The sequence below is a fragment of the Rhamphochromis longiceps genome, linkage group LG3 (genome assembly GCF_057381845.1).
Source record: "Rhamphochromis longiceps isolate RC_006_pf linkage group LG3, R_longiceps_female_GT1.1, whole genome shotgun sequence".
Taxonomy (NCBI): domain Eukaryota; kingdom Metazoa; phylum Chordata; class Actinopteri; order Cichliformes; family Cichlidae; genus Rhamphochromis; species Rhamphochromis longiceps.
The window spans coordinates 43,029,894-43,042,823 of NC_140559.1; the positions used below are offsets into that span (position 1 = coordinate 43,029,894).

The following is a 12,930-nucleotide window of genomic DNA, read 5'->3' on the forward strand; positions in this document are numbered from 1 at the left end:
ACCTTCTCCAAGTCCACAAAACACATATAGACTGGTTGGGCAAAATCACATGCATCCTCAACTATCCTTGAGAGTGTAAAGACCTGTTTCAGTGTTCTTTGACAAAGACCGCATTGTTCCTCCTGTTCGAGGTTCAAATAACAGACAGACTCTCTTTTCCAGCACCCTGGTATAGACTTTCCCAGTTGAGAAGCGTGATCCCCCTATAGTTGGAACAGCTGTATAAATGCGCGCTGTAGCAGCAAATATTTTTTTGACTGTGACATCATGATGTGGTAACTTTGTTTGTATGTACAACCCATAAATAAAACTGGACAGCTCACATTAAGAAGTGGAAGAATTAGTTCTCAAAGCTTGGAACAGAAATTCACAACTGCACTATATTTAAAGTTGTATTAAGAAATCTCATTCATAGATTTATTTGCAGCTATTGTGGGTTTAACAAGAAAAGGATTTGGTACAAATATGGTGGAGACATTTGTACAGCTGTGTTTTGTAGAAAAAGCATTTGCTTATATATTTTATTTTCCTTATGTTTAATATTTATTTTGCATGATTTTCTCTTTTTTCTTTTCATTTTGGACCAGTGAGTCTAATATAAAGATACTAAAAATATAATGTGTTCAATGTAAAAAATGCAGTTTCACCAAATAATTACTATCTTTTTACATTATTAGCTGATCTCAAGAAAAAAACGAAAAAAACAAAGGAATATTTTTACTGTGATATTTTGAATCCTAATGTCTCTGTACTTTGTCTCTTCACTGCATGTTGTTTTCAGATGTTAATTCAGCAGTGTCTCTGACAGTGAGTCCTGACAGAGTGCAACACTTCCTCTCTGACTCTCTCTCACTGACCTGTAAGGGAAACTTCACAGAGTGGAGAGTGATGAATGTTCTACAGCGCAACCCTTCATATTATAATAACTGTTGGCTAATGATTGGATCCACATGTATAATCCACACATCGGTGTCAGATACTGGAGTGTACTGGTGTGAGTCTGGATCAGGAGAGTTCAGCAGAGCAGTCAACATCACTGCTGTACAGAGTATGTTATTATACATTTTCTGCTTCGATTTTTATGATTTAGACATCACATTAAAATTTGTCCCAGCTTTGCTGTATGTGAAGTAATTTTATGTGGGAAGACAAACAAAAATTTAAATTTCAGAAGATTTTAGGCTCCATAGTATCAAAATATTCTTAAATTATGTTGGTCTCATTTCACTCGATTTATTCATAATTCAATTTGTCAAAAGTTGTTTATATTTTCTCTCTTCTATTTAAACAACTAAAAAGCTCAGTGTGTTTGCCATCAAAGTGTTATTCTTAAAGATCATCATGTAAAAAGGTGCAGTTGTATCAAAGGTTGTGCTGTGTCTGAGTTCCCCTCAGTTCAGAGCCAGTCAGGGAGTTCAAACTTTATTTATTTTACTTGCACTGTGCACAGTGTTGGGTCACAAATTTTGTACCCAGCATGATAACCTTTATCCCACCAATGAGGTCGAGCTTTTCAGATCCAATTAAAATCAAATCACTCATAATGATTCTCTGGAAAAGAGTTTAATTCTTAGAACAGAGTTTATTAACGATTTAAGACCTACCACAGAACCAAGTCCGCCAGAGCTTATCTTTATATTTTTACATGCTGTAGCGCCATTTTTTAGAGTATTTCAAGCTGCTATACATTATTACAACCATTGGAAGGGAGGACGAGCAAATACTGGCTGGCTGCGACAGACGCTGAGACAGCGCTTCATGGTGCGGTGTTTCCGATTTATGTGCTGCCTCCGTTGACCACCATGCTGAGCTCCCAGCAGCATGCAGCGATGCCTAAAATGCCAGCTAAGATACTGAAGTAAAACTGAGTCACCCCGCTACAGCCCTACCTCTCACAAGTCCAGCTAGCAGCAAGGCACAGTGGTAGGAGTGATGAGGAGGCCGCCACGCAGCTGGTGCTAGTATTATAGGGAGATGAATTGCAAGTACCTTTGGCAAGTGCAGCTAGCCAGAAGTGCTGTACTGCTAGAACTACAGCGAGCAGTTTGCGTCGGCTCTTGCTCTAGTTCCTCTCGGCTCAGCCCAGTGCACAGCTTATTTCCAACCCCCAAATTGCTGGCATCTGTGTCCTCAATGGAAGGCTGCTGAGCTTTGGGGTAGGCCAGAACCGGGGCTTTTGTGAGGGCCTCTTTTAGTTGGACAACGGCCGCTTTGCAGGGGTCACCCCAGCTGAAGGACTGGCTCTTATCCGTCACGCGGTGGAGGGGGCTGTCGATGGTCACAAACGCTTTGATGAACCTGCGGTAGTATGAGGCCAGGCTCAAGAAGCTCTGCAGCTCTCTGACGTTCGAAGGTGTTGACCAGACTCTGCAGCACATCAATCGGAAACACTGCACCATGAAGCGCTGTCTCAGCGTCTGTCGCGGCCAGCCAGTATTTGCTCGTCCTCCCTTCCAATGGTTGTAATGATGTATAGCAGCTTGAAATACTCCCAAAATGGCACTACAGCATGTAAAAATATAAAGATAAGCTCTGGCGGACTTGGTTCTGTGGTAGGTCTTAAATAGTTAACAATTTTAAAAAGTTGACAATTTTATCGGGTGTGCATTCCAGACATAAACTGCTATTTATGCTAAAAAAAAAAAGGTTTTTCCTGTTTTCAGGCAACTGAAGCTAGGACCAAAATCTCAGGTGCATACCCAGCTAGGGCTGTTTTCTGTACAGGCATTGAAAGGCCTGGAGACAACAAGGGCGTGGGGCGGTACAGATAAACACAAATGAATGCTGAGTAAGGGTTCTATGTGCATACTCTAAAAGTGCTGAGCTGCATTAACCTTATGTTGGACTAGTCACTGTTGGCCATAACACAATCAAAGGTTACTTTTTGATCCTAATTATTACATTTTCAAACAATATTGATCACAAACTTTTTCACTGATATGATGGTAGATATATTTGTCCTAAATATATGGGCTGTGTGATTTAAACATTCAGATTAAATGCTTAACACAGTGACTCCTCTATATAAATCGCTTCATTCTAAGTGTGCACAGCATATATGAGGATATATGATTACACAAGATTCATGTGAGTAAATATGACAACATGTCTAGTGTATACAAGTATATATGTCATAATAAAATCCACAACAGCAGCTCCGTGAACTATTCTGCTCCACCTGTCCTCCTGCAGCTGTGTTGAAACATCACACCACTACTACAGCAGTCACATATAAACATCATCTGACTGAATAAATTGTATTTTCTTTTCACAGAAAATTCTATTTATTATCCTTACGATTATGTTCCTATCCTGGTGAGTCCTGTTCATCCTGTGACTGAGGGAGCTTCTGTTAGTCTGAGCTGCAGTTTGACAACACAAAAAATACTTTCCAATGTGTTTTTCTATCACAATGACAAACTTATTCAAAATGATACCCGAGGGGAGCTGAACATCTCTGCAGTGTCAAAGTCTGATGAAGGTTTCTACAAGTGTCAGTACTCAGGAAGAGAGTCAGCACAGAGCTGGATGTCAGTTAAAGGTGAGCAGGATCAAAACAGTGTGTGTTTCAGTAAATGTCTTATTAAGGTTCTCAGTGATCCAGGTTATCGTAGTCTAAGGAGCTTGGAAAGAAAAGCGTCTGGACTCTTCTTCTGTTCTAAGGTCAAATGGTGTAGAGTCCTAGATTTAAGCCCTGCGGGAGTGTCCCCCAAGAGGGACATGGACCCCCTTTTGATCCTTTACTTAATCACATGAGCCAAAGTGTGAAAATGGGTGTAGGTCACAATCAGCCAAGGTTTCGTGTGAAATCATTGTGAAACCTGGCCCCACCCTATCATGTGATTTCCTGAGATCAGATGGCCGAGGATGTGAGTGGGCGTTAAGGCGTCTGGGAAGGGATCTCAAAACTGGATTATAGATGGTAGACAGTTGGTGTCATAAACCACCGTGTCTGTTCAAAGATGGTTGGACCGGCTACATAGGGAATGATAATATTGTTATCTGTATCAGTGGCTTGGTACTCTACCTTTAAAAGAGCCAAGAACTTTTTATTTCCACTTCCTCCATGTAAAGGTTGGCTACAATAGATGACACCGGGGAGCCCATGGCACATCCATATAAAATTTCTAAAATCTGTAAAATATGTAGCCAGTTTATTAGAAAAACTCAGGAGAGTCTTGCCCAAGCACGACATCCCAGTGTACTTCACACCCAGCCACACACTCAGACAAAAACTGGTTCATCCCAAAGACAAAACTCCTAAACACAAACTTAACAATGTGATGTATGCTGTACATTGTTGTGAGGAATGCCCAGACCTCTACATTGGAGAGACAAACAGCCACTTCATAAACGCATGGCACAACAGAGAAGAGCCACCTCCACAGGACAAGACTAGGCTGTCCATCTGCATCTAAAGGACAAATGTCACTGTTCTGAGGAAGACAAAGTTCACGTTTAGGACAGAGAGGACAGATGGTTTGAAAGAGGAGTGAAAGAAGCCATCTATGTCCACTGTGAATGACCATCTTTGAACAGAGGCGGGGGTTTACGACACCAACTCTCTGCCATCTATAATCTATAATAAGTTTTGTGATCCTTTCCAAGACGCCTTATCTCCCACTCACATCCTGGGCCATCTGACCTCAGGAAATTACATGATGGGGTGGAGCTAGGTTTAACAATGAGCTCACCCAAAACCTGGGCTGATTGTGACCCACACCCGTTTTCATACCTTGGCTTGTGTGATTAGGTAGAGGATCATTAGGGGGTCCATGTCCCTCTTGGGGGAGAAACTCCCACTAGGTTTGTCTGTGAAGGTTCTCAGTCATCCAGGTCATCCTAGTCAAAGGAGCTTGCAAAGAAAAGCGTCTGGACCCACTAGGTTTAAATCTGGGACTCTCCACCATTTGACCTTAGAACTGAAGAAGCTTCTCAGATAAGAGGTGAAATGTCTACAAGAAACAAAGTCCTCATGCTTTTCTTTCCAAGCGCCTTAGATGATTTCTGTAAATGATTTTCATTATTATTATAAGGAACATTAAATTGTGTGTTTTAACTTTTGAAGTCAACGTGGTTTATTTTGTGAGAACCTCTGTAAAACATCTAATATAATTATATTTTATTAATACTTAATAATTGTCATTAGTCATTACAGTAACCGTGTCAGGAGCTGACAGCGCTTCATCTCCTGTGTGGTTGATGGTTGGACTGGTTTGTGGAGTCTCTCTCATTATTATTCTCCTGCTCTTGTTGTATCGCTGCAGACAGTCCAAGTGTAAGAGCCTCTTCTTTTCATGCTGTATTAGAGAGTTTATTTACTACATACACTTTAATTATTCACACATATACATGTATTCTGATCTCATGACACAAAATATCAGTGGAACAATTTATACATGACAAACATGTGTAATAACATTTGTCTCTTTCACAGATTCCTGCTTCACCAGGTTGGTAAAATACTTTTTAAAAATTATTATTTTAAACAAACATCAGTTACTTTTAAGTTTATTGTGTATTTTATGTTTTAGGTCGATCCAGTCTGAGAGTCACAGTCCGGGCTCCTCCACAAATCATGGAGTCAACCAGAATGAAACTCATGTGTACGACTCTCTTCAACATGGTCAGCATTTAAACCATCTTTATTATCATTATTAATATTGATCTTTATTAAACATCTCATCTTTAGTGTAACTGTAATAAAATGATTAATGTAACCCTGGCTTATATTTTTCTTTAGGTACTGCTAACGTCTATGAATCAATCAAACAAGTCAAAAACAGAAATGGTACAGTATATGCACTGAAATGCACAGAGCAGTTTGAGATGAAATTTATTTTTGATTTAATGAAACTAATTCCATGTAACATGTTTTTACAATCCTGTAAATAAAAATATGAACATTTGAGGACCACATAAATATGAGAAAGTCACCTCCTCTCTTATTGAGATTAAAGATCTTAGAACAAACAGTGATCGCAGAGTGGTCAGAAAGTTTTTTAAGTATTAATTCTGTTTTGTGGATTCAATTGATCATTTTAACAGGGGAGCATCATAAACCAGAGGGGAGTGCTTTTTACATCAATGTACAGATGTGAGCTGCAGGTACAGTCACAATATTTTCAGTCAGTGTTTGTACTGAAATGTGTCACTTCATTATGTTTTAGGTAATTATAGGTCAATATGGAAATTCACTTACCAGACTTAGCTACTACATACTACCGCTACACCAGAGTCGAATCTTATACACATCGAAGGCCATTCAGAGTTTAGAGAAAGTTTGTCTGCTTCCTAAGCAGAATGATATTGTATCATATTGTCCGTCTATATGTGACAAAATAAAGAGTGTTGTCATATTTTTACGCTGAAGAAATGTTCTTGCCATCCTTTAGAAAGTTTTGTTACACCTTCTACATACCTCAGGTATATTTGTTTAACATGAATTGCAAAATCCCACCCTATTGTTGGTTTTTGGCCAGGCCTGGTGTTTCTTATGTATGAAAACAAAGCGATGTGTGTAAATCTATTATTTTATTCTTTTCATCTTAATTAAATCACAGTAGATAGTGTATTTAGTGAGATGGCAAAAATAGTTAAACATCAAACAAATTAAATATAAAAACATATATCCATCGTTCGCACTCAGTTTATTTGACTTAAATCCTTCACTTCTCAGCCCTTTCCTCTGGTTGCAGGCGTGCCCCAGGGATCTGTCCTGGGGCCCCTTCTTTCCATTATCTACCTTCTTCCTCTTGGAGATATTTTTTTTTAAATACATTATTCACTGTCACTGTTATGCTGATGACATCCTGTCACGAACACACAGAATTGAACTCAGAAAAATGCAGCTTTATTAGCAGACTCAGGGAAATGATGCAGAACTGAACTAAACTAGACTGAGAAAACGAAACCTAAAACTCCACAGAGAGGCACAGAAGGGATCACACAGCATGATGGAGGACACAACACTGACACAGAGAAACAGAAGGCTTAAATACCCTGGGGAATAACGAGGGGAATGAGACACAGGAGGAGAGCGCAGCTGGGAGAAATCAAACATGACAAGACCAAAGGGAAGCAAAACTCAACACATTCACCTAGCACTCAGACTTACAAAGTAAAGTAAAACAGGAAACATGACAGGCACAGACTAGACACTGAACTAAACCTACGAACAAACTTAACCAGAATAACACTGAAACCTAGGATTATAATATTCAAAAACGGACAACTAAAGAATCAGAAAATAAACCATAATACAGAAAAATACCAACATACAAGAAACTGAAAATGCTGGGTCAAAATGACCCAGAACCGTGACCAACCCAGCTTTATTTGTCCACTAAACCTGATTCTGCTCTACCCCCATCCTCACCCTCTGTTTAGCTGAACTAAATTCATGGTTCTCTTCCAATTTTCTCAAACTCAATAGTAACAAATCTGAGCTTCTCCTGGTAGGCACTAAATAAACGCTATCCAGAACTAATAGCTTTTCTATTACAATCAATAACTCGCCGGTCTCCGTTTCCCCATGTGTGAAAAGTCTGGGTGTCATCCTTGATAGTACCCTATTTCTTAACTCACACATCAATAACATCACTCGGTCTACATATTACCAACTCCGTAACATTAATCGTCTCTGTCCTTTTCTCTCCCCACATGCCACTGCCTTTCTTGTTCATAGCCTGTTCACTTCCCAGATCGATAACTGCAACTCTCTTCTTTTTAGTCTTAGTCAAAAATCTATCCATAATTACAAGCCAAAGTAATCTATTACAGGCACTGTTAGCGTCACTGTTTGAATAACTAGATATGCCTGACAACACATTGCATTGATCTCAGAGTGCCACTGCACTAAAAAACATATATTAGTCTGGACCAAAGCCGAGTTAACAATAAAGCTGTATTTTACTCTAATTACTTCCTTCAATATTATACATGCAAAATTCTCACTCATACATTTCTGATTAAATAACAACAAAGCATGAGCTCATCTCTGTCTGACAGTCAGTTTCATTTAATTGAGTAACATCATCGCAGCACAAAACACAGCATTGCTTCAAGTATCCCAGGTGAAGGTAATTTAAAACCAAAAAAAGGATAAAGTATTAATGATTTTTTACTGATATAGAAGAAGATAGAGAAGTGTTTCAGCTTCACATTTTCCACAAAAAATGTTCACAACACAGAACGAATTGCAAATAATAAGATGTCTGAGACCAGATGTTTACATGAAAGTAAAACCAGACGATATTCTCCTCCACACAGGTACAAAGTCTGTCTGCACCTTCTAAACAAAGCCTGCAAGGATACAGGTAACTTTACACTCTCTGTAAAGACTCAATCACACAAAACAGAACTTCACTTTACATCGAGGGCAGACGATGTTTGTTTTGTTTAAACTTTATTGTTCTCCAACAGGAAGTCACAGACACCAGGGGCAGTCGGTGACCCCTCACACATCCTTAAAGCTGATATCCACCAGCTTCTCATGTATTCATCCAGCAATTCCTCAGTCACCCGAGCTCAGAGCTGGATTCCTCATTCCCTCAAACACAAGTATAAACCCTTTTTTCTCTCACCACAGAACATCTATAGCTGGGACATAAAAACCATCAAGTTCATTCATGCTGTATATAAAACAGGTTCATATGTGAAATGAATTATATTTGTGACTTAAGATGAATATTTGTTTTTCTCACCAACACTGATTTTTTGCATGTTCTCCATTCTTCGTCTTCCAGTTTTACTGATTTGCTTTACGTCTGATTTGTAACTCTCAACAACCTGACATTAATACTTTTATTAAACTTACCAAACTATTTTTAATATGCAATCTAGTTACAGCCTTTTCCACCTCACTTAACATTCAGCTTGTGGTTAATCAACTGTCTCAGCTATTAATGCACAGTTTTTTGTCTTTATAGTTTTAACAGCTTGTCACTATTTTTAGTTATTATTATTTTTTGTCTGTGATGCCTCCAGAAATCTATGTTTAACTTTAGTCATTTTAACACATTTTTAACATTTCAGCCATAGTTTCAGTGAAATATTCCAACTTGTATCTCCCCTTTTAACCCTTACTTATTTATTATATTCATTTATTTGGACTGTTTCTATTTCTACTTCGTATTATTATTTTAAGCCTCTTCAGCTGCTTAAACTGTGATTTCTGTTCTCAGATCAGTTTAATATTTCCTTGTACTTCCTGTATAACAGAATTACTGTCTGTGGTACTTGTGAATACAAGGACCTGCTCTCCTGTTGCTGTCTCAGGTTGTCTGTATCAAGTATAAAAAAAAAACTGATGACGACCGAACTTACAAATAAGACTTAATACATAAATAAAGTGTGAATTTTCTTTTCTTTTGTGTGTAAAATGTCTCATTTCACGCCCAGAGTTAGGAGAAAAACACACATAAATATAATGCTTTACAGTGAAACATAAAAACTGTTTGTAATAGTAGAAACTGATCTGACATCAAGCAGATTTTTTGCCAAATGTCGAGTTTCATTTTCTCAGCACTTGACTGTCCACAGATAAACCTGCTCACCTGTTTTAGAAAGAAAGCTTGTGATCAAAAAGTCTTAAATACTGATAAAACTCAGAGTTGTAACCTAATAGATAGAAGCACAGAAGAAGTTTCTGACTGCACTGATTTTGTTTATATTTTTCTGCTTAATAATTTGCATGTCGTCACTTTATTATCGAGTAAGACTGTAATAAATAAAAGTAGAACCATTTACTTGTATGCTCTGTGTCTCTGTTACTTTCTTTTATCAAAATAATTCACTGCTATGTAGGGATGGGTATCGTTTAGGTTTTATCCGATACCGGTGCCAAATCGGTACTTTTGAAACGGTGCCGGTGCTCAAACGGTGCTCAAACCGGTGCTTAAAGAATGGAGAACACAAAATTGGTCCAAAAACCTCTCATATTCAGCTGGTTTTATGTAAAAAGATAACAATGTTAGACTTTTCTGCAGCTATGGGGCATATATGGTATCACTCTTAGCTGGAAGCAGTGCTTAAACAATGGAAAAAATACAAACTTTGTCCAAAAACCTCTCATGTTTAGCTGTTTCCCTCTTTTTCTTTTGTCATTTTAGCCTTTTTGGCCAGGGTGAAGGGAGTATCTGCCATCTAACAAGAAGACAGCCGCATGTAGCTATGATGATGTTTGCTAGTTCACCTTACATGCATTAATGTAATAACGTGGTTAGCCTACTCAACGTAAATTACACGCGAACAACAAAGAAGAACGGCTGCTGCTGCCATCAAATACGGTGCATTTCTCGGCTTTTAAAAAAAAAAACGCTATGCGTCGCCAGGTGTTTCATCGGATTTGAGGTGTTACCTCCTTTGCACAGTATCAGCTTAAAGCCCTTGTTGCAGGCTGCTAAGTTTGCATATTTTGCTGTGAAGTACAGCCAGACTTTTGACCGCTTCGCCTTGGGCATTTCTAATCTGTAGCTCTGCTCTAACAGAACGTACGTACCTGGCCCCGCCTACTATCCTCGGAAACGTAAAATGATTGGCTAGAAGTGTATCACAGCTCAGGAAAAAAAAGCACCGAAATAAAGCACCGAAATGTGCGCTGCTTTTCGGTCTGGTTACTACCGTTTATGTCAGAACCGGTACCCATCCCTACTGCTATGAATATTTGTATTGGCTACACTTGTTTCTGATCTTAGTAAAGACAATGTAAAGTCATTGAGGATGAGGCTCAACAGTACAATAATCAAATCTATCGTGATAAATCTTCCAGTTTGATCTGTATTTTTATTGTTTCACCATTTGAGCACCATAAAGCAATTCTTACTTTAAATCTTACATTTTTAGGAGAAATAATTTAGAAATAATCTCACCCAAAAAACAGAAGAAATATTTCCACATTTCCACGTATAGGTCACAACATTACTTAAAAAAACAAAAACAAAACAAAAGAAACAAACAAAAAAAAACATGGAGAGGCAAGATTTCAGCTGCAAGTTAAGAAGTTTGTGCTTCTGTGACCAAACATGAACATGAATGAATAAAACTTTGTGGCCTTTTGAAAGTCAGTCTGTACGTGGTTTGGTTCACAAACCAAGAAGTATAACTGAAAGTTCTCACGTAGTTACAGGCTTATCTGCACCATCTTTGCACTTAAAAACCCCCTCAGTGATCTTATGTTTTTCTCCATCAGCCTTTAGAACTAAAATAGTAAGAACAATTCAATTTATTATAGACACTGTGCTTTCATTTCTGCATTATTAACTGGGGAAAAAAAATCAGAGGACACAACTTCCACAGAGTTGAAACTTGATGTCTCTTAAAAACACTTTAGCTCTGGTGTGAGTGTGGTGTCATTTTATTCTTGTTATCTAACCTCAGTATGTGTAAAGAGGAACTGGAAGTTAGATCCAGTTATAAGTGAAATGTTTAACACAACGAAGCAACATGTGGTTTGTTGCAATGCTCTGTGAATTTACTAAGTATGAATTCAAATTTTAAAGTTACTATGGCAACATGAGTAAAAATATAAAAATAAAAATTTTTAAGGAATAATTATTATAACACAATTAGATACACAACAAAACATCCTGGCATCTCACATAATTACAATCCACAGCAAAAATGAAAACAATGAATAAGTGTTGGTAATGGTAGAGGTCATTCACTCATATTGTAGGAACAGGGTAATATCTTCTGACATAGTGTACACTGATATGTTTGGCTGTACTTCTGTCAAATCATAGAGTGTATTATTCTGATTTATTTATTTATGTTTACTGAAGGCTGTAAGTTGGGTCATCACAAGTTCTTCATATGGAAGAATTTGTGATGACTCACAGGTTAGTCTCCTGTGTTTGGGTCTCAACCAAACCTAAAGCCAGAATTTAACCACAAGGTAAAAACATTCATAGGTCTATGCTGAGATCAAAAGAACCTTTTTCACCACAGTACTGTATGCTGATTTTTCAGCTAACAGTCAAATAAAATCTACATGTTTTTATGCAGCATGAAATAAGAATTTCAACATAATTTCTCATAATTTTCTTCATTTAAAAGACTGAAATATTAAAATACAGCCTGCAAAGCAGAAAAGGTGTTTTGGTACATTCACTCCCAGTGACTCCCAATCTGCTGCAAGTGGAATATTGCAGCGTGATAATGATACACAGGACACTGCAAAAACTTGTCAGAGTTTAAATGATAAAAAAATTGACCTGGTCAAATATGTTGACTTCAAGCAAAAGAACATGTTTGTATATTATAGAGAAAGGAAACAACACAACGCAAGAAACAAACATCTATGTTTGCAATGCACAGGAAATTAAACATGATGCACAAGTGCTGCGGTCAAAGCCACAGGCACTGTTTGAGTTTTGTGGAAAAGGGAAGGAAGCACAGAGACACCAATCAGAAGAAAAAACTGTGGAAAAATACTCTTGTCTTATCTGTACGATACACAACTCTTTTCTGTCTTTCTTTTTTCTGCAAAGTAAAACTGTTTGATTATCTGAGGATCAGAGTGCAGCAGGCTGGATGTGATGATGGGGCACTCTTTGGTCTGCATGATGGGCTTTTTCTGTAAGTACACGTCTGACATTGTTTGAACGGCACCGATTAATGAAAATGTTTCTGATCTGTGAGAATTACAGTGAGTCACTGCTTTAACCTGTTTACTTGAGAGCTGGAACAAAGCAGACTTGTGAGTTTTTTTTACTGAATGTTGGATGCTGGATCATTTATAGTTACACACTGTGTTACAATTATTTTAGTTATATTGTTTAGTTTGACAAGTAGGAGCACAGAAATTTGATGATTACGGTTCATCTTTTAAAAAGAGCCTTAATTTATATTGATTTTGATTTCTTCAGTTGTATAATGTCTGATGAAGTTCTATTCATTATTTTAGTGCTCAGTACAGTCATCTATGGA

At 37.9% G+C, this 12,930-nt stretch overlaps 1 protein-coding gene across 1 annotated transcript; it reads left to right on the top strand.

Moving 5' to 3' along the window:
• The first annotated feature begins 936 nt into the window (after window positions 1-936).
• On the top strand, window positions 937-5,661 carry LOC146674904 (low affinity immunoglobulin gamma Fc region receptor II-like). Its single transcript, XM_085401118.1, has 5 exons — window positions 937-1,048; window positions 3,275-3,541; window positions 5,159-5,278; window positions 5,438-5,453; window positions 5,535-5,661. Exons 1-5 carry the CDS (start codon window positions 937-939, stop codon window positions 5,659-5,661), a joined length of 642 nt encoding a protein of 213 aa, XP_085257244.1.
• The last annotated feature ends 7,269 nt before the right edge of the window (window positions 5,662-12,930 follow it).

Bases quoted from the DNA above. Each gene is read 5' to 3' on its own strand.
- LOC146674904 (XM_085401118.1), top strand. From the start codon at position 937: ATGATTGGATCCACATGTATAATCCACACATCGGTGTCAGATACTGGA. The intron at 1,049-3,274 runs GTATGTTATTAT...TTCTTTTCACAG, and splicing joins CAACATCACTGCTGTACAGA to AAAATTCTATTTATTATCCT. The intron at 3,542-5,158 runs GTGAGCAGGATC...TAGTCATTACAG, and splicing joins GAGCTGGATGTCAGTTAAAG to TAACCGTGTCAGGAGCTGAC.